Here is a 17,617-nt window from a genome sequence, read left to right as displayed (position 1 = left end):
GAAAAAATCTTCTGCTATTCCTTCATTCAGTCAATACTACTACAATCAGTCAGTCTGTTTATATTAAACCACCCATTCAAAAATGTTAGGTAATATTAGCAATATAATTCTATATGCCTTGTATATTGCTTTATATTTTAAATATTCAAGTTATTCAATGTTATTGAAGTTATTATCTATATTTAAATTGATTTATATAATTCTGCTATAAGGTTTGATGTCATGGCTTAGGCTAAAGTAGTGGAAAGCAAACAAAGACAACAAGACCTTCGGCACGCCTTACTTCCACCTTGAGGATATGTTCAATGGTTTTCACAAATTGAGTTGTTTAGTAGTCCTATGTTGACATAACATACCTTTATTTCTAAAGCCTGAAAGACCCCCACCTCCTGAGCTCTGGAAGACCTCCTGGAGTCCTGTGGTAAACCGTGGTGAGGGAGGTTACCTGAGTTGGGTGGTAGGCTACAACCTCATACCTGTACAGACCGACTCTGGAAATAATCAGGCTTAGAGAGGATCCAAGTCATCTGCTGTAGTAGACTGTCTTCTTTGCTATCACAGTTGGTCTCCATGGAATACTTCCCAGCACGGGTCCATTCCTTCTGGCTTTCTTTATTGTGTTACGCGCCAGATCCTGTCCATAGGCTTTTTGTTATTGTGTGTAAGACTGTGGAACAAGCCTACTATACCAGTATTATTGTTCCCAGTGACAAAAGTACTTTTTCGAGGTCTCAAGACCCCAACTTGAATTACTGTTTCAAGTTTTTTGTGTGAAAAATAGTCTTTACTAATTTTTACAGTGTAAGAATTTATTCTGCAATAATGATTAAGTTATAATTCAAACAACTCCTTTCCCTTTTTCTAAAAGATGGAAACAGAAAGACTTATACAAGAGGAAAGAGAAGGAGAGAAAAAAACTATGCCACAGCTCCAATTTATGAACTTCTGGTCCATTGCGCCCTCTACTGGACAAGAGTCATCTTGGGCAGGCGCGGCTTGAAAGTCATATTTGAATGTTTCAATGTTAAAGTAATGTTTATGATGTGCAAAATCGTTAATCTCCAACAGATACAATATGTCTTGCATGCATGATACAAAATCTTCCTTCTTGTGTAGGTTTGATCTTTAATGTTCCGTCCAAAGTAAGCAACACAAAGATTTATTTTCTACCTGTACTGTCCTCTACTGGAAAACCTCTTTGTGCCACATAAAGTCAAAGTCAAAGTGTTTTATTTGTCACATGCACCAAATAGCTTAGCGTCATCAGAGCAGTGAAATTCTTGTGACTTGGCAGGCAAAATCTACGCAGTAGAAGGGCATAAAAGATCAAAAATAAAAATATATAAGATATAACAGAGTAACAACAATTTAAATTTAAATGAAAGGCTAGCAGCAGTTTACAAGGCGTAGGAGTGGAGAATATTAAATAAAATAATATCAATATACGTGTAGTAAGTAAGGTAAGTGAGTTGTATCCTTCTGACACCCACACAATAAAGGATGGCTAAGAGCAGTACACTTAGGACACATTCCCATAGATGTGTCATGGTTCATATATTACAGTATTGTCCACAGACATTGCTCTGTGGAGGCCTTTATTTCTATTGCTGTGCAAAATGAGCAGAATATGTAGTTTTGGGAGAAGACTTTATTGATTCCTTGATAGAGAATTAAGAAGATTTGATGTCCATTTAAAGAAGTAAGAAAACAGGTTCGGAAATTAAGCTAGTTGTTATGGAGCCAACAATGTAGCCTCAAGGCCTGCTGTGTAGTCATCTGTGCTTCAGCTCCAGGAATATCCACTGGTCCTATGTCATCAGTGTGTGTGTGTGTGTGTGTGTGTGTGTGTGTGTGTGTGTGTGTGTGTCAATCCGATGTTGAGTATTTAGGGGGCTTTTGCACTTGTGGGCTGCAGAGAGAGATGACACACATCACAAACTTAAAAGCCATATAAACTTCACACTCGCTAACACTACATGTTCTACAGACTACTCTACTGAACTTTACAGACTACTATACTCAACTCTACAGACTACTCTATTCAACTCTACAAACTTCACGTTACACACTTCCACACTCTGGATAGAAAAGCTGATCACCTTTAAACTCCATACTTGAGGAAGTGACATCATGTGGTGTGTATGAGTGTACAGATGTGTCTCACCTGTTTTACTGTAAACCCCCTCTGACACACACTCCTGTAGGAATCGTCTTCCTCCTCCATCCACCTTTCTGCGGTAGGAGATCATACACACACACACACACACACACACACACACAGTTTGCATTAGTTTTCTCCAAATTCCATTATTACAATTCATAAGTCCTCCGGAACACACCTAAAACAGCAGCTAAAAGATCACCTGAGCTTTTCCAAATCCGCTAAGTCACACACACACACGTCTTATGTTGTCATCATCATTCCTCTATGATTCTTCAGAGATCGCTGGGCTCTATTTTGATGTGTGTGTGTGAGATGGTGAGTAATCGGGGGTGGAGTTGATCACACACAGATACATTACACACATTACATACACGTTATAAATGTAAATAAAAGATCATAGTTAAACCTTTTTAACATTTGGGTCAATACTAATTGTGAAAGGCACTTCATCAATTAGAGACCATTACCTGGGCGTCTCCTTACCCCCACTGTCTCACACTCTTGCCATCCCTTATCAGTACGTCACACACCAACGCCTTAACTTGTGTCTGAGTTTGTGTGTGTCATTCCGATGGTGAGTGAAAGGGGTAGGAGCTGTTAAGAGATCATATCACACACACACACACGTTACAATCACAAACAGACACTCTACATCCCACAGCAGATCATGATGACATAGTACTGACTAAGTGAGTATCAGCCAGGCTCCAACCACAGAAAGCAGCATAGGACTCTGAAAAGTTCCAGAGTCTGCTGCTGTGTGCCATGTTGCCCTTGGAGATGATGTGCTGAGTCTCACCTGTCCTTCTCCCGACCCCCTCAGACACACACTTCTCTCCTTTAAGTTCTTCAGTCGGCTTCACAGTCCATAATAGCTGGGTCTGTGCTAGAGGTGAACAGGACAGAATGTAAACTCAAACACTGCAACATGACAGCCAAGAGCTGTCATACAACACTAAGCAATATTATAAAATAGAAATAATAAGGGACTATAAATATGAACTAGCCAATACTATGCTCTGGACTGTACCATACTATGGACTATGGAGAGGTGCTTTTAAAAAGATGTATTAAAAAGTAGGGCATAATATTTGATTGACAGGACCATACTGAAAACTGCAAACATACTGTTCTAGGGGAATTGTAATTGCTCAGTGTTCTACCTCTTGCTGCAGCCCCTCTGCTGTGGAGCCCAGTGGGAGAGTCCCTCACACCTGACAACAGCAAGCAGGTCTCACAGGGTGCAAAGGTGAGAGGTCACTCTCCCACATAGGGGCGCGCTGGACCGACTGAAGGGGGGCATCCCCGGAGCTCACCGCTTGAAGACGCGGTGATCTCGAACGGGGAGTCGGGTTTCCATGGTGAAGGGGTTGGGCCTTGGCAGATCCAGGGTGATGCAGTTGCTGCCGAGACCGAGACCGAGACCTCTTCTGCCTCTAGAGGGGACCTGCTCCAGAGGGGCGGCCTCCTCCAAGATGACATTTCTGCTGTCATCTTGGGGGTCTGCTAGAGACAGGCAGGGGAGGGATGAGGATCCTGGGGCACTCCGCATTGAGCGTGAGACTGAGTCGGAGACCAGCGGTGCCCGACGGCCTGGCACACCTAGGCCCGCATCTCAGGGCCGCTGTAAGGGGGGAGCGGGGCATGCAGAGTGTCCATACATCGGCACGGCCATGCATCTACGCCCGCAGCTCCAACAGGGGTCGCCGCCGAGACAGTTGGCGGGTCAGGGCAAGGAAGCTTCGTCACGGGTCGTCACAGCACTTGCAGCACTGTCAGTCAAACGCACGGATCTGACACAATTCCTCTGCATAACTTGGCCTACGGAGGGGGGGGGGGGGGGCAATGGGGGTGTGTTGCCTTTGCTGGGGGCTTCAGCTCAGGGACTAGTACCTCCAAGAGGTTCTGGTGCCGCTGGCTGGTTCTGTCTCCGCGTGGAGCTTGCATAGGTTCCTGAGAGGGCGCGCTCTAGTGGGGATAAAGACAGGTTGGTAAAGAGCTTCATCAGTTAGGGTCAGGCATGGCTTTAAGGCTCTGACTCTGGTTCTGACAGCAGCGGTTGTCCTCATAGGCTCCTCAGCCTTTGGGAGACTAGAGCAAGTCTCTGCCTTTGCAGGAGGTTTTGGCTCAAAGAAAAGAGGCTGAACAATGGTGCTCTGGAGCAGTTCCACTCTTCTGTTTCTGCGCCTGACAGAAGGTTCCTTAACTGACTCTCTGGTTCCGTTACTCACGGTGGAATTATTTGGATTGAACGGCACCTTTACCTCAAAGGATGGCAGAGGTCTTCTGTATCCTCTGACTTCTAAAGCTGGGGATATCTCTTCATCCTGGCTAACCAGAGCGGAACTTGAGCTCTTGGTTTCCTCAGCTAGAGGCTTGGGCTCCCAGAGAAGCTCATCCATTGGTCTTTTGTGGCGCTTTAAAAGTCGTTCCCTTCTAGCTGCGGCTTCCTGGGCAATCCCTTCGGGCCAGTGAACCCCAGTAGAGCTCTTGACCTTTGCTGACGACTTCAGATCAAAGAAAAGCTCATGAGTGGGGATGACAGGAAGCTGCTGGTCTCTGGCTCTTCTCCTGATGGCTTCTGATGCTACCTCCCCAGGCTGGGCAATGGTCTCAAATCTGGAGCTTCTAGCCTCTTTTGCGGGTGCTGTGGGCTCAAAGAGAAGGTCATCACTGGCCATCACAGGAGGATGCTGGCCTTGAGCAGGTGCCAGGGAAGCCTCCATAGTCTGGCAAACCATATTGGGCCAAAAGGAATCGGCGTCTGGGCTTGGAGGCTGTAAATGGAGGATGAGTACCTCTGCAGGGCTCTGGTTATAGTGTGTGACTCTGTCCCTCCTCCAAGCATCAGAGGTCTCCTTAGCAGCAGCAGCCTGTGTTAGCCCTCTATCTGATAACTGCGGGAAGCTAGTTCCTTGCACTTGCAGACGGTTCAGCCGGCGTCTCCCTAATTGTTCCTTCTGACGTGACTCGCTGGGTGGACATGGGACCTTGATACCAGGGAGCGAGTTCTCACTCACACCCATCTTGGCTTACTTACTTATCTCAAGTGCTGCATGCAAACAAGGTACGTGCGTTAAATGCTGCGCTACCATTTATGACGTAAGAGGATCTTTTGTCTATGACGTTATTGCCGCACCTAATAGGTTGTAGTACGTCTAATAGTGGGTTAGACCCACTAACATAGTTTTCCATCAATGCGTCGTTACAGTTAAACAAGAGCATTCCCTTCATGAAAAGTCACCTGTCACTGGGATGTGTTTAAATAGGCCTGCATATTTTCAGTGAATTACGAAAATTAAAAATATGTTATGCTTTTTTATTTAATAGTTAGTTTTATTGTTCTTCTGATTCTTCTTATGTTGTGCCAGGCGATTTAACTCGAATGTACTTTTATTTGGCAATGTGGCTATGGGGTTGAATTTGTAATGAAGGAAATATAGTGGAGTATTTATTCAGTGGCAACGCCAGGGAGATGCATTACCACCTGATCTAGGACAATGACACTGGCAGGTTCATAAAAAGGTTGTAAATGTGTGAGGAGGTTATCGCGTAGTTACATTAAATTGATTACGGACCTAATTACCTTTTTTTCATTTTTTTTTTTTACGGCGGGTAAACTGGTAAAGCAGGATGCTTAATGGCCACAGGTTTGTTTGCATACTGATAATATGTTTCTTTGTTATTGTTGATTAAAAGCATCTGTTAAATTCATAAAAGTAGGCTCTGTCGCATTTTTAAAAAAAACACCTTTAAGAGTCGGGATGTCGTGATTGTTTTCCACTTTTATGAAGTAAATAGCAGATTAGCCTTTGATGCGATCATGCGAACTCTTCGTTTCAGAAATATTTATAGGCGATTGTCAGCTTAAATCACTTTAAGGTTTGCACACAACCTAGCCTACACTGAACACCCAACATAAACGACGGAACAAAGAAAAGGTCCTAGCCTACTACCAGCATTATGTAGGGCATCGCTACTCGACATTCAATATATTTTGGAGCAAGACATCGTTTATGTGTGTTAAAATAAATTCCTCCAACCTTTTCTGCGTTCTGTCTAAATCACTGATGTCTTTCGGTCCCAGAAAAGTCCTTCTCCTGACTGTCATTCAGCTTAAGGCTGAGATGATTATTTAGTTTTACATTTCAAGTGTATTGATAGACTACCCTACTTATAACCCATACCTTTTTAGACTGTAATGGCATTACATGGGCTAGGCTCAGTAGCCCAAACCTCAAAATCCAAAAATCTGTAAATCTAATTGAGTTCATCATAAAACAGCATCCCTCTCTCTATAAAATCAGCCCCCTCTATTGACTCCTTCAAGTCCAGGCTCAAAACCCACTTTTGTTTAGCATTTGGATCCTCATGATCGGAGTTGATAATTTGTATACTTGCTTTCTGTGTATATCGATGCTTAGTTGAGTGTTTTGTTTCTGTTTTTCTATTTTATTTTCTATTGTATTGTGATTGAATTGTTTAGTTTCTGTTTTCTATTTAATTTGATATTTTATTGTGATTTAATTGTACAGCACTTTGGTCAACGTGAGTTATTTTCAAATGTGCTTAATAAAATAAAATACATTTTACTTTGGATAAAGTTCAACATAAAATCTATTAAATACCCTACATAAAAACGAAACTCATGAATTAAAAAATAAGGGATTAGGGTAGGAGTATATTTTATTGTTCTTGCCAACAGGTCGACTACGAGCATTTTAAAATGTAAAATGAGCTACGAATAAAATACACCCTTCTCTGTAGTGTACATACGGACAATTCAGGCAGCCAGGCAGTATTGTACGGCTTCTCAGAATGTTGCAAAAAGTTTCACTGATTTGAACTGGCCACCCCAAAGTTCGGAGGTCTGTTTTGCAACAATATTATGATCGCTGCCATTGGCAACGGGTTTTGTGCTTATAATTCACACCTTTCATATCATAGTCTGTTCAATTAACGTAACGGCAATTCAGTGTAACTCAGGACGAAACTGACCGGTGGACTATACATTATCCCTTACATAATATAGGTCACCATCTGAGGTTTTGCATGTACCAGTCCGTGGAGATGGAGAAAAAATCTTCTGCTATTCCTTCATTCAGTCAATACTACTACAATCAGTCAGTCTGTTTATATTAAACCACCCATTCAAAAATGTTAGGTAATATTAGCAATATAATTCTATATGCCTTGTATATTGCTTTATATTTTAAATATTCAAGTTATTCAATGTTATTGAAGTTATTATCTATATTTAAATTGATTTATATAATTCTGCTATAAGGTTTGATGTCATGGCTTAGGCTAAAGTAGTGGAAAGCAAACAAAGACAACAAGACCTTCGGCACGCCTTACTTCCACCTTGAGGATATGTTCAATGGTTTTCACAAATTGAGTTGTTTAGTAGTCCTATGTTGACATAACATACCTTTATTTCTAAAGCCTGAAAGACCCCCACCTCCTGAGCTCTGGAAGACCTCCTGGAGTCCTGTGGTAAACCGTGGTGAGGGAGGTTACCTGAGTTGGGTGGTAGGCTACAACCTCATACCTGTACAGACCGACTCTGGAAATAATCAGGCTTAGAGAGGATCCAAGTCATCTGCTGTAGTAGACTGTCTTCTTTGCTATCACAGTTGGTCTCCATGGAATACTTCCCAGCACGGGTCCATTCCTTCTGGCTTTCTTTATTGTGTTACGCGCCAGATCCTGTCCATAGGCTTTTTGTTATTGTGTGTAAGACTGTGGAACAAGCCTACTATACCAGTATTATTGTTCCCAGTGACAAAAGTACTTTTTCGAGGTCTCAAGACCCCAACTTGAATTACTGTTTCAAGTTTTTGTGTGAAAAATAGTCTTTACTAATTTTTACAGTGTAAGAATTTATTCTGCAATAATGATTAAGTTATAATTCAAACAACTCCTTTCCCTTTTTCTAAAAGATGGAAACAGAAAGACTTATACAAGAGGAAAGAGAAGGAGAGAAAAAAACTATGCCACAGCTCCAATTTATGAACTTCTGGTCCATTGCGCCCTCTACTGGACAAGAGTCATCTTGGGCAGGCGCGGCTTGAAAGTCATATTTGAATGTTTCAATGTTAAAGTAATGTTTATGATGTGCAAAATCGTTAATCTCCAACAGATACAATATGTCTTGCATGCATGATACAAAATCTTCCTTCTTGTGTAGGTTTGATCTTTAATGTTCCGTCCAAAGTAAGCAACACAAAGATTTATTTTCTACCTGTACTGTCCTCTACTGGAAAACCTCTTTGTGCCACATAAAGTCAAAGTCAAAGTGTTTTATTTGTCACATGCACCAAATAGCTTAGCGTCATCAGAGCAGTGAAATTCTTGTGACTTGGCAGGCAAAATCTACGCAGTAGAAGGGCATAAAAGATCAAAAATAAAAATATATAAGATATAACAGAGTAACAACAATTTAAATTTAAATGAAAGGCTAGCAGCAGTTTACAAGGCGTAGGAGTGGAGAATATTAAATAAAATAATATCAATATACGTGTAGTAAGTAAGGTAAGTGAGTTGTATCCTTCTGACACCCACACAATAAAGGATGGCTAAGAGCAGTACACTTAGGACACATTCCCATAGATGTGTCATGGTTCATATATTACAGTATTGTCCACAGACATTGCTCTGTGGAGGCCTTTATTTCTATTGCTGTGCAAAATGAGCAGAATATGTAGTTTTGGGAGAAGACTTTATTGATTCCTTGATAGAGAATTAAGAAGATTTGATGTCCATTTAAAGAAGTAAGAAAACAGGTTCGGAAATTAAGCTAGTTGTTATGGAGCCAACAATGTAGCCTCAAGGCCTGCTGTGTAGTCATCTGTGCTTCAGCTCCAGGAATATCCACTGGTCCTATGTCATCAGTGTGTGTGTGTGTGTGTGTGTGTGTGTGTGTGTGTGTGTGTGTCAATCCGATGTTGAGTATTTAGGGGGCTTTTGCACTTGTGGGCTGCAGAGAGAGATGACACACATCACAAACTTAAAAGCCATATAAACTTCACACTCGCTAACACTACATGTTCTACAGACTACTCTACTGAACTTTACAGACTACTATACTCAACTCTACAGACTACTCTATTCAACTCTACAAACTTCACGTTACACACTTCCACACTCTGGATAGAAAAGCTGATCACCTTTAAACTCCATACTTGAGGAAGTGACATCATGTGGTGTGTATGAGTGTACAGATGTGTCTCACCTGTTTTACTGTAAACCCCCTCTGACACACACTCCTGTAGGAATCGTCTTCCTCCTCCATCCACCTTTCTGCGGTAGGAGATCATACACACACACACACACAGTTTGCATTAGTTTTCTCCAAATTCCATTATTACAATTCATAAGTCCTCCGGAACACACCTAAAACAGCAGCTAAAAGATCACCTGAGCTTTTCCAAATCCGCTAAGTCACACACACACACGTCTTATGTTGTCATCATCATTCCTCTATGATTCTTCAGAGATCGCTGGGCTCTATTTTGATGTGTGTGTGTGAGATGGTGAGTAATCGGGGGTGGAGTTGATCACACACAGATACATTACACACATTACATACACGTTATAAATGTAAATAAAAGATCATAGTTAAACCTTTTTAACATTTGGGTCAATACTAATTGTGAAAGGCACTTCATCAATTAGAGACCATTACCTGGGCGTCTCCTTACCCCCACTGTCTCACACTCTTGCCATCCCTTATCAGTACGTCACACACCAACGCCTTAACTTGTGTCTGAGTTTGTGTGTGTCATTCCGATGGTGAGTGAAAGGGGTAGGAGCTGTTAAGAGATCATATCACACACACACACACGTTACAATCACAAACAGACACTCTACATCCCACAGCAGATCATGATGACATAGTACTGACTAAGTGAGTATCAGCCAGGCTCCAACCACAGAAAGCAGCATAGGACTCTGAAAAGTTCCAGAGTCTGCTGCTGTGTGCCATGTTGCCCTTGGAGATGATGTGCTGAGTCTCACCTGTCCTTCTCCCGACCCCCTCAGACACACACTTCTCTCCTTTAAGTTCTTCAGTCGGCTTCACAGTCCATAATAGCTGGGTCTGTGCTAGAGGTGAACAGGACAGAATGGAAACTCAAACACTGCAACATGACAGCCAAGAGCTGTCATACAACACTAAGCAATATTATAAAATAGAAATAATAAGGGACTATAAATATGAACTAGCCAACACTATGCTCTGGACTGTACCATACTATGGACTATGGAGAGGTGCTTTTAAAAAGATGTATTAAAAAGTAGGGCATAATATTTGATTGACAGGACCATACTGAAAACTGCAAACATACTGTTCTAGGGGAATTGTAATTGCTCAGTGTTCTACCTCTTGCTGCAGCCCCTCTGCTGTGGAGCCCAGTGGGAGAGTCCCTCACACCTGACAACAGCAAGCAGGTCTCACAGGGTGCAAAGGTGAGAGGTCACTCTCCCACATAGGGGCGCGCTGGACCGACTGAAGGGGGGCATCCCCGGAGCTCACCGCTTGAAGACGCGGTGATCTCGAACGGGGAGTCGGGTTTCCATGGTGAAGGGGTTGGGCCTTGGCAGATCCAGGGTGATGCAGTTGCTGCCGAGACCGAGACCGAGACCTCTTCTGCCTCTAGAGGGGACCTGCTCCAGAGGGGCGGCCTCCTCCAAGATGACATTTCTGCTGTCATCTTGGGGGTCTGCTAGAGACAGGCAGGGGAGGGATGAGGATCCTGGGGCACTCCGCATTGAGCGTGAGACTGAGTCGGAGACCAGCGGTGCCCGACGGCCTGGCACACCTAGGCCCGCATCTCAGGGCCGCTGTAAGGGGGGAGCGGGGCATGCAGAGTGTCCATACATCGGCACGGCCATGCATCTACGCCCGCAGCTCCAACAGGGGTCGCCGCCGAGACAGTTGGCGGGTCAGGGCAAGGAAGCTTCGTCACGGGTCGTCACAGCACTTGCAGCACTGTCAGTCAAACGCACGGATCTGACACAATTCCTCTGCATAACTTGGCCTACGGAGGGGGGGGGGGGCAATGGGGGTGTGTTGCCTTTGCTGGGGGCTTCAGCTCAGGGACTAGTACCTCCAAGAGGTTCTGGTGCCGCTGGCTGGTTCTGTCTCCGCGTGGAGCTTGCATAGGTTCCTGAGAGGGCGCGCTCTAGTGGGGATAAAGACAGGTTGGTAAAGAGCTTCATCAGTTAGGGTCAGGCATGGCTTTAAGGCTCTGACTCTGGTTCTGACAGCAGCGGTTGTCCTCATAGGCTCCTCAGCCTTTGGGAGACTAGAGCAAGTCTCTGCCTTTGCAGGAGGTTTTGGCTCAAAGAAAAGAGGCTGAACAATGGTGCTCTGGAGCAGTTCCACTCTTCTGTTTCTGCGCCTGACAGAAGGTTCCTTAACTGACTCTCTGGTTCCGTTACTCACGGTGGAATTATTTGGATTGAACGGCACCTTTACCTCAAAGGATGGCAGAGGTCTTCTGTATCCTCTGACTTCTAAAGCTGGGCATATCTCTTCATCCTGGCTAACCACAGCGGAACTTGAGCTCTTGGTTTCCTCAGCTAGAGACTTGGGCTCCCAGAGAAGCTCATCCATTGGTCTTTTGTGGCGCTTTAAAAGTCGTTCCCTTCTAGCTGCGGCTTCCTGGGCAATCCCTTCGGGCCAGTGAACCCCAGTAGAGCTCTTGACCTTTGCTGACGACTTCAGATCAAAGAAAAGCTCATGAGTGGGGATGACAGGAAGCTGCTGGTCTCTGGCTCTTCTCCTGATGGCTTCTGATGCTACCTCCCCAGGCTGGGCAATGGTCTCAAATCTGGAGCTTCTAGCCTCTTTTGCGGGTGCTGTGGGCTCAAAGAGAAGGTCATCACTGGCCATCACAGGAGGATGCTGGCCTTGAGCAGGTGCCAGGGAAGCCTCCATAGTCTGGCAAACCATATTGGGCCAAAAGGAATCGGCGTCTGGGCTTGGAGGCTGTAAATGGAGGATGAGTACCTCTGCAGGGCTCTGGTTATAGTGTGTGACTCTGTCCCTCCTCCAAGCATCAGAGGTCTCCTTAGCAGCAGCAGCCTGTGTTAGCCCTCTATCTGATAACTGCGGGAAGCTAGTTCCTTGCACTTGCAGACGGTTCAGCCGGCGTCTCCCTAATTGTTCCTTCTGACGTGACTCGCTGGGTGGACATGGGACCTTGATACCAGGGAGCGAGTTCTCACTCACACCCATCTTGGCTTACTTACTTATCTCAAGTGCTGCATGCAAACAAGGTACGTGCGTTAAATGCTGCGCTACCATTTATGACGTAAGAGGATCTTTTGTCTATGACGTTATTGCCGCACCTAATAGGTTGTAGTACGTCTAATAGTGGGTTAGACCCACTAACATAGTTTTCCATCAATGCGTCGTTACAGTTAAACAAGAGCATTCCCTTCATGAAAAGTCACCTGTCACTGGGATGTGTTTAAATAGGCCTGCATATTTTCAGTGAATTACGAAAATTAAAAATATGTTATGCTTTTTTATTTAATAGTTAGTTTTATTGTTCTTCTGATTCTTCTTATGTTGTGCCAGGCGATTTAACTCGAATGTACTTTTATTTGGCAATGTGGCTATGGGGTTGAATTTGTAATGAAGGAAATATAGTGGAGTATTTATTCAGTGGCAACGCCAGGGAGATGCATTACCACCTGATCTAGGACAATGACACTGGCAGGTTCATAAAAAGGTTGTAAATGTGTGAGGAGGTTATCGCGTAGTTACATTAAATTGATTACGGACCTAATTACCTTTTTTTCATTTTTTTTTTTTACGGCGGGTAAACTGGTAAAGCAGGATGCTTAATGGCCACAGGTTTGTTTGCATACTGATAATATGTTTCTTTGTTATTGTTGATTAAAAGCATCTGTTAAATTCATAAAAGTAGGCTCTGTCGCCTTTTTTAAAAAACACCTTTAAGAGTCGGGATGTCGTGATTGTTTTCCACTTTTATGAAGTAAATAGCAGATTAGCCTTTGATGCGATCATGCGAACTCTTCGTTTCAGAAATATTTATAGGCGATTGTCAGCTTAAATCACTTTAAGGTTTGCACGCAACCTAGCCTACACTGAACACCCAACATAAACGACGGAACAAAGAAAAGGTCCTAGCCTACTACCAGCATTATGTAGGGCATCGCTACTCGACATTCAATACATTTTGGAGCAAGACATCGTTTATGTGTGTTAAAATAAATTCCTCCAACCTTTTCTGCGTTCTGTCTAAATCACTGATGTCTTTCGGTCCCAGAAAAGTCCTTCTCCTGACTGTCATTCAGCTTAAGGCTGAGATGATTATTTAGTTTTACATTTCAAGTGTATTGATAGACTACCCTACTTATAACCCATACCTTTTTAGACTGTAATGGCATTACATGGGCTAGGCTCAGTAGCCCAAACCTCAAAATCCAAAAATCTGTAAATCTAATTGAGTTCATCATAAAACAGCATCCCTCTCTCTATAAAATCAGCCCCCTCTATTGACTCCTTCAAGTCCAGGCTCAAAACCCACTTTTGTTTAGCATTTGGATCCTCATGATCGGAGTTGATAATTTGTATACTTGCTTTCTGTGTATATCGATGCTTAGTTGAGTGTTTTGTTTCTGTTTTTCTATTTTATTTTCTATTGTATTGTGATTGAATTGTTTAGTTTCTGTTTTCTATTTAATTTGATATTTTATTGTGATTTAATTGTACAGCACTTTGGTCAACGTGAGTTATTTTCAAATGTGCTTAATAAAATAAAATACATTTTACTTTGGATAAAGTTCAACATAAAATCTATTAAATACCCTACATAAAAACGAAACTCATGAATTAAAAAATAAGGGATTAGGGTAGGAGTATATTTTATTGTTCTTGCCAACAGGTCGACTACGAGCATTTTAAAATGTAAAATGAGCTACGAATAAAATACACCCTTCTCTGTAGTGTACATACGGACAATTCAGGCAGCCAGGCAGTATTGTACGGCTTCTCAGAATGTTGCAAAAAGTTTCACTGATTTGAACTGGCCACCCCAAAGTTCGGAGGTCTGTTTTGCAACAATATTATGATCGCTGCCATTGGCAACGGGTTTTGTGCTTATAATTCACACCTTTCATATCATAGTCTGTTCAATTAACGTAACGGCAATTCAGTGTAACTCAGGACGAAACTGACCGGTGGACTATACATTATCCCTTACATAATATAGGTCACCATCTGAGGTTTTGCATGTACCAGTCCGTGGAGATGGAGAAAAAATCTTCTGCTATTCCTTCATTCAGTCAATACTACTACAATCAGTCAGTCTGTTTATATTAAACCACCCATTCAAAAATGTTAGGTAATATTAGCAATATAATTCTATATGCCTTGTATATTGCTTTATATTTTAAATATTCAAGTTATTCAATGTTATTGAAGTTATTATCTATATTTAAATTGATTTATATAATTCTGCTATAAGGTTTGATGTCATGGCTTAGGCTAAAGTAGTGGAAAGCAAACAAAGACAACAAGACCTTCGGCACGCCTTACTTCCACCTTGAGGATATGTTCAATGGTTTTCACAAATTGAGTTGTTTAGTAGTCCTATGTTGACATAACATACCTTTATTTCTAAAGCCTGAAAGACCCCCACCTCCTGAGCTCTGGAAGACCTCCTGGAGTCCTGTGGTAAACCGTGGTGAGGGAGGTTACCTGAGTTGGGTGGTAGGCTACAACCTCATACCTGTACAGACCGACTCTGGAAATAATCAGGCTTAGAGAGGATCCAAGTCATCTGCTGTAGTAGACTGTCTTCTTTGCTATCACAGTTGGTCTCCATGGAATACTTCCCAGCACGGGTCCATTCCTTCTGGCTTTCTTTATTGTGTTACGCGCCAGATCCTGTCCATAGGCTTTTTGTTATTGTGTGTAAGACTGTGGAACAAGCCTACTATACCAGTATTATTGTTCCCAGTGACAAAAGTACTTTTTCGAGGTCTCAAGACCCCAACTTGAATTACTGTTTCAAGTTTTTTGTGTGAAAAATAGTCTTTACTAATTTTTACAGTGTAAGAATTTATTCTGCAATAATGATTAAGTTATAATTCAAACAACTCCTTTCCCTTTTTCTAAAAGATGGAAACAGAAAGACTTATACAAGAGGAAAGAGAAGGAGAGAAAAAACTATGCCACAGCTCCAATTTATGAACTTCTGGTCCATTGCGCCCTCTACTGGACAAGAGTCATCTTGGGCAGGCGCGGCTTGAAAGTCATATTTGAATGTTTCAATGTTAAAGTAATGTTTATGATGTGCAAAATCGTTAATCTCCAACAGATACAATATGTCTTGCATGCATGATACAAAATCTTCCTTCTTGTGTAGGTTTGATCTTTAATGTTCCGTCCAAAGTAAGCAACACAAAGATTTATTTTCTACCTGTACTGTCCTCTACTGGAAAACCTCTTTGTGCCACATAAAGTCAAAGTCAAAGTGTTTTATTTGTCACATGCACCAAATAGCTTAGCGTCATCAGAGCAGTGAAATTCTTGTGACTTGGCAGGCAAAATCTACGCAGTAGAAGGGCATAAAAGATCAAAAATAAAAATATATAAGATATAACAGAGTAACAACAATTTAAATTTAAATGAAAGGCTAGCAGCAGTTTACAAGGCGTAGGAGTGGAGAATATTAAATAAAATAATATCAATATACGTGTAGTAAGTAAGGTAAGTGAGTTGTATCCTTCTGACACCCACACAATAAAGGATGGCTAAGAGCAGTACACTTAGGACACATTCCCATAGATGTGTCATGGTTCATATATTACAGTATTGTCCACAGACATTGCTCTGTGGAGGCCTTTATTTCTATTGCTGTGCAAAATGAGCAGAATATGTAGTTTTGGGAGAAGACTTTATTGATTCCTTGATAGAGAATTAAGAAGATTTGATGTCCATTTAAAGAAGTAAGAAAACAGGTTCGGATATTAAGCTAGTTGTTATGGAGCCAACAATGTAGCCTCAAGGCCTGCTGTGTAGTCATCTGTGCTTCAGCTCCAGGAATATCCACTGGTCCTATGTCATCAGTGTGTGTGTGTGCGTGTGTGTGTGTGTCAATCCGATGTTGAGTATTTAGGGGGCTTTTGCACTTGCGGGCTGCAGAGAGAGATGACACACATCACAAATTTAAAAGCCATATGAACTTCACACTCGCTAACTGATGGAGATAATTTCCAAACACTGTTAATGACTTAAGAATATAATAATCAAGTGCCTTGTATTATTAATTCCTTGTATGAATCATGTGCTTATGAAAACAGAAACATGGCTTTTCTGTGTTTCTGTGTGCGTGTGTAACTTAGAATATTAGGTGCCACTTAGTCTGCATATGTACAAGAGCATGTTTAGACCAGAAGAGATAAGAAGGGTCGAACTGTGCTTCTTCCAACCTTGCAAAACTTCCATCCTTGCCTCGGACGTGAGAAATCCACCACGTGATTATCCCTGCTGAACGCTCAACTTCTGTCTATATAAACCTTGTGCGATGTGTTTATCATTGCTTCACTTTCAGCCTTGTGCTGGGAGTGAGCCCGATTGCAATTGTTGTCTGTCTAATAAATATACTTATATGCAGCTCCGGAGTCCTGAGGTAACTAGGGTGAATTTTCACCTATCATATTTGGGGGCTCGTGACCGGGATTCCAACAACCTCAACGGCTCTCCACGCTGGGCTAATCATCAGGACCTGAACCATACGGAGGAGTATGAGACTCTGTTTTTCTAAAGACCTCCAACTTGAATTGGAAGGAGGCCAGGGCCTGCCAGCGGGGAGAGCCGAGAGTGAAGGAAAAGAATTGGACTGTAGGGTGTGGACTCCGAGCTGTTTGTGAGTATATTGTTTGTTTGTTGTAAGTGCACGGTAGTATATTGTTGGTTTATTGTTTGTTTCGGTTTTGTGTACACGTGTCTTCGAGTGGGGCTGTGTTGCCTGTTCTCCGCGGGGTAGAGAAGGAATTCTTTGAGGTTACAAAGTTGTTAGAGATATTCCTGCTTGCCTCGTGTGTTGAACGAATTTGCTAGCTGTGTTAAAAGGTTGTAAATGAGAGATAAACCTGCGTGGTAGGGGGTCCTCCGCAAACTCTTCGGTTGTAAATGAGAGATAAACCTGCGTGGTAGGGGGTCCTCCGCAAACTCTTCGGTTGTAAATGAGAGATAAACCTGCGTGGTAGGGGGTCCTCCGCAAACTCTTCGGTTGTAAATGAGAGATAAACCTGCGTGGTAGGGGGTCCTCCGCAAACTCTTCGGGGTAAATGAGAGATATATCCCCTTGGCCACTGGAAGCCTGTACAAACTCTTCGGGGTAAATGAGAGATATATCCCCTTGGCCACTGGAAGCCAGTACAAACTCTTCGGGGTAAATGAGAGATATA

General features: G+C 42.6%; 2 protein-coding genes across 3 annotated transcripts; both read right to left on the bottom strand.

Moving 5' to 3' along the window:
- Nucleotides 1-1,913: 1,913 nt before the first annotated feature.
- Nucleotides 1,914-6,604, bottom strand: LOC122133598. The gene is made up of 2 exons (XM_042710110.1): nucleotides 3,328-6,604; nucleotides 1,914-3,050 (listed from the first exon to the last, which is right to left on the bottom strand). Exon 1 carries the CDS (start codon nucleotides 5,188-5,190, stop codon nucleotides 4,051-4,053), a length of 1,140 nt encoding a protein of 379 aa, XP_042566044.1. The 5' UTR covers nucleotides 5,191-6,604; the 3' UTR covers nucleotides 1,914-3,050; nucleotides 3,328-4,050.
- Nucleotides 6,605-9,163: 2,559 nt separating this feature from the next.
- LOC122133600 lies at nucleotides 9,164-12,978 on the bottom strand. 2 transcript variants are annotated; one of them, XM_042710115.1, is made up of 3 exons: nucleotides 10,548-12,978; nucleotides 9,584-10,270; nucleotides 9,164-9,466 (listed from the first exon to the last, which is right to left on the bottom strand). In XM_042710115.1, exon 1 carries the CDS (start codon nucleotides 12,405-12,407, stop codon nucleotides 11,268-11,270), a length of 1,140 nt encoding a protein of 379 aa, XP_042566049.1. In that variant the 5' UTR covers nucleotides 12,408-12,978; the 3' UTR covers nucleotides 9,164-9,466; nucleotides 9,584-10,270; nucleotides 10,548-11,267. The 2 variants fall into 2 exon arrangements, with proteins under 2 accessions (XP_042566049.1, XP_042566048.1); XM_042710114.1 differs by lacking the exon at nucleotides 9,164-9,466 and having other exon boundaries at nucleotides 9,502-10,270.
- Nucleotides 12,979-17,617: the final 4,639 nt, after the last annotated feature.

This window comes from Clupea harengus, chromosome 16 (genome assembly GCF_900700415.2).
Source record: "Clupea harengus chromosome 16, Ch_v2.0.2, whole genome shotgun sequence".
Classification (NCBI taxonomy): domain Eukaryota; kingdom Metazoa; phylum Chordata; class Actinopteri; order Clupeiformes; family Clupeidae; genus Clupea; species Clupea harengus.
The sequence above is the reverse complement of the archived record's forward strand: the minus strand, read 5'-3'. Positions and strand labels throughout refer to the sequence as shown.

Coding starts and splice junctions, on each gene's coding strand:
- LOC122133600 (XM_042710115.1), bottom strand. CDS start 12,407: ATGGGTGTGAGTGAGAACTCGCTCCCTGGTATCAAGGTCCCATGTCCA.
- LOC122133598 (XM_042710110.1), bottom strand. CDS start 5,190: ATGGGTGTGAGTGAGAACTCGCTCCCTGGTATCAAGGTCCCATGTCCA.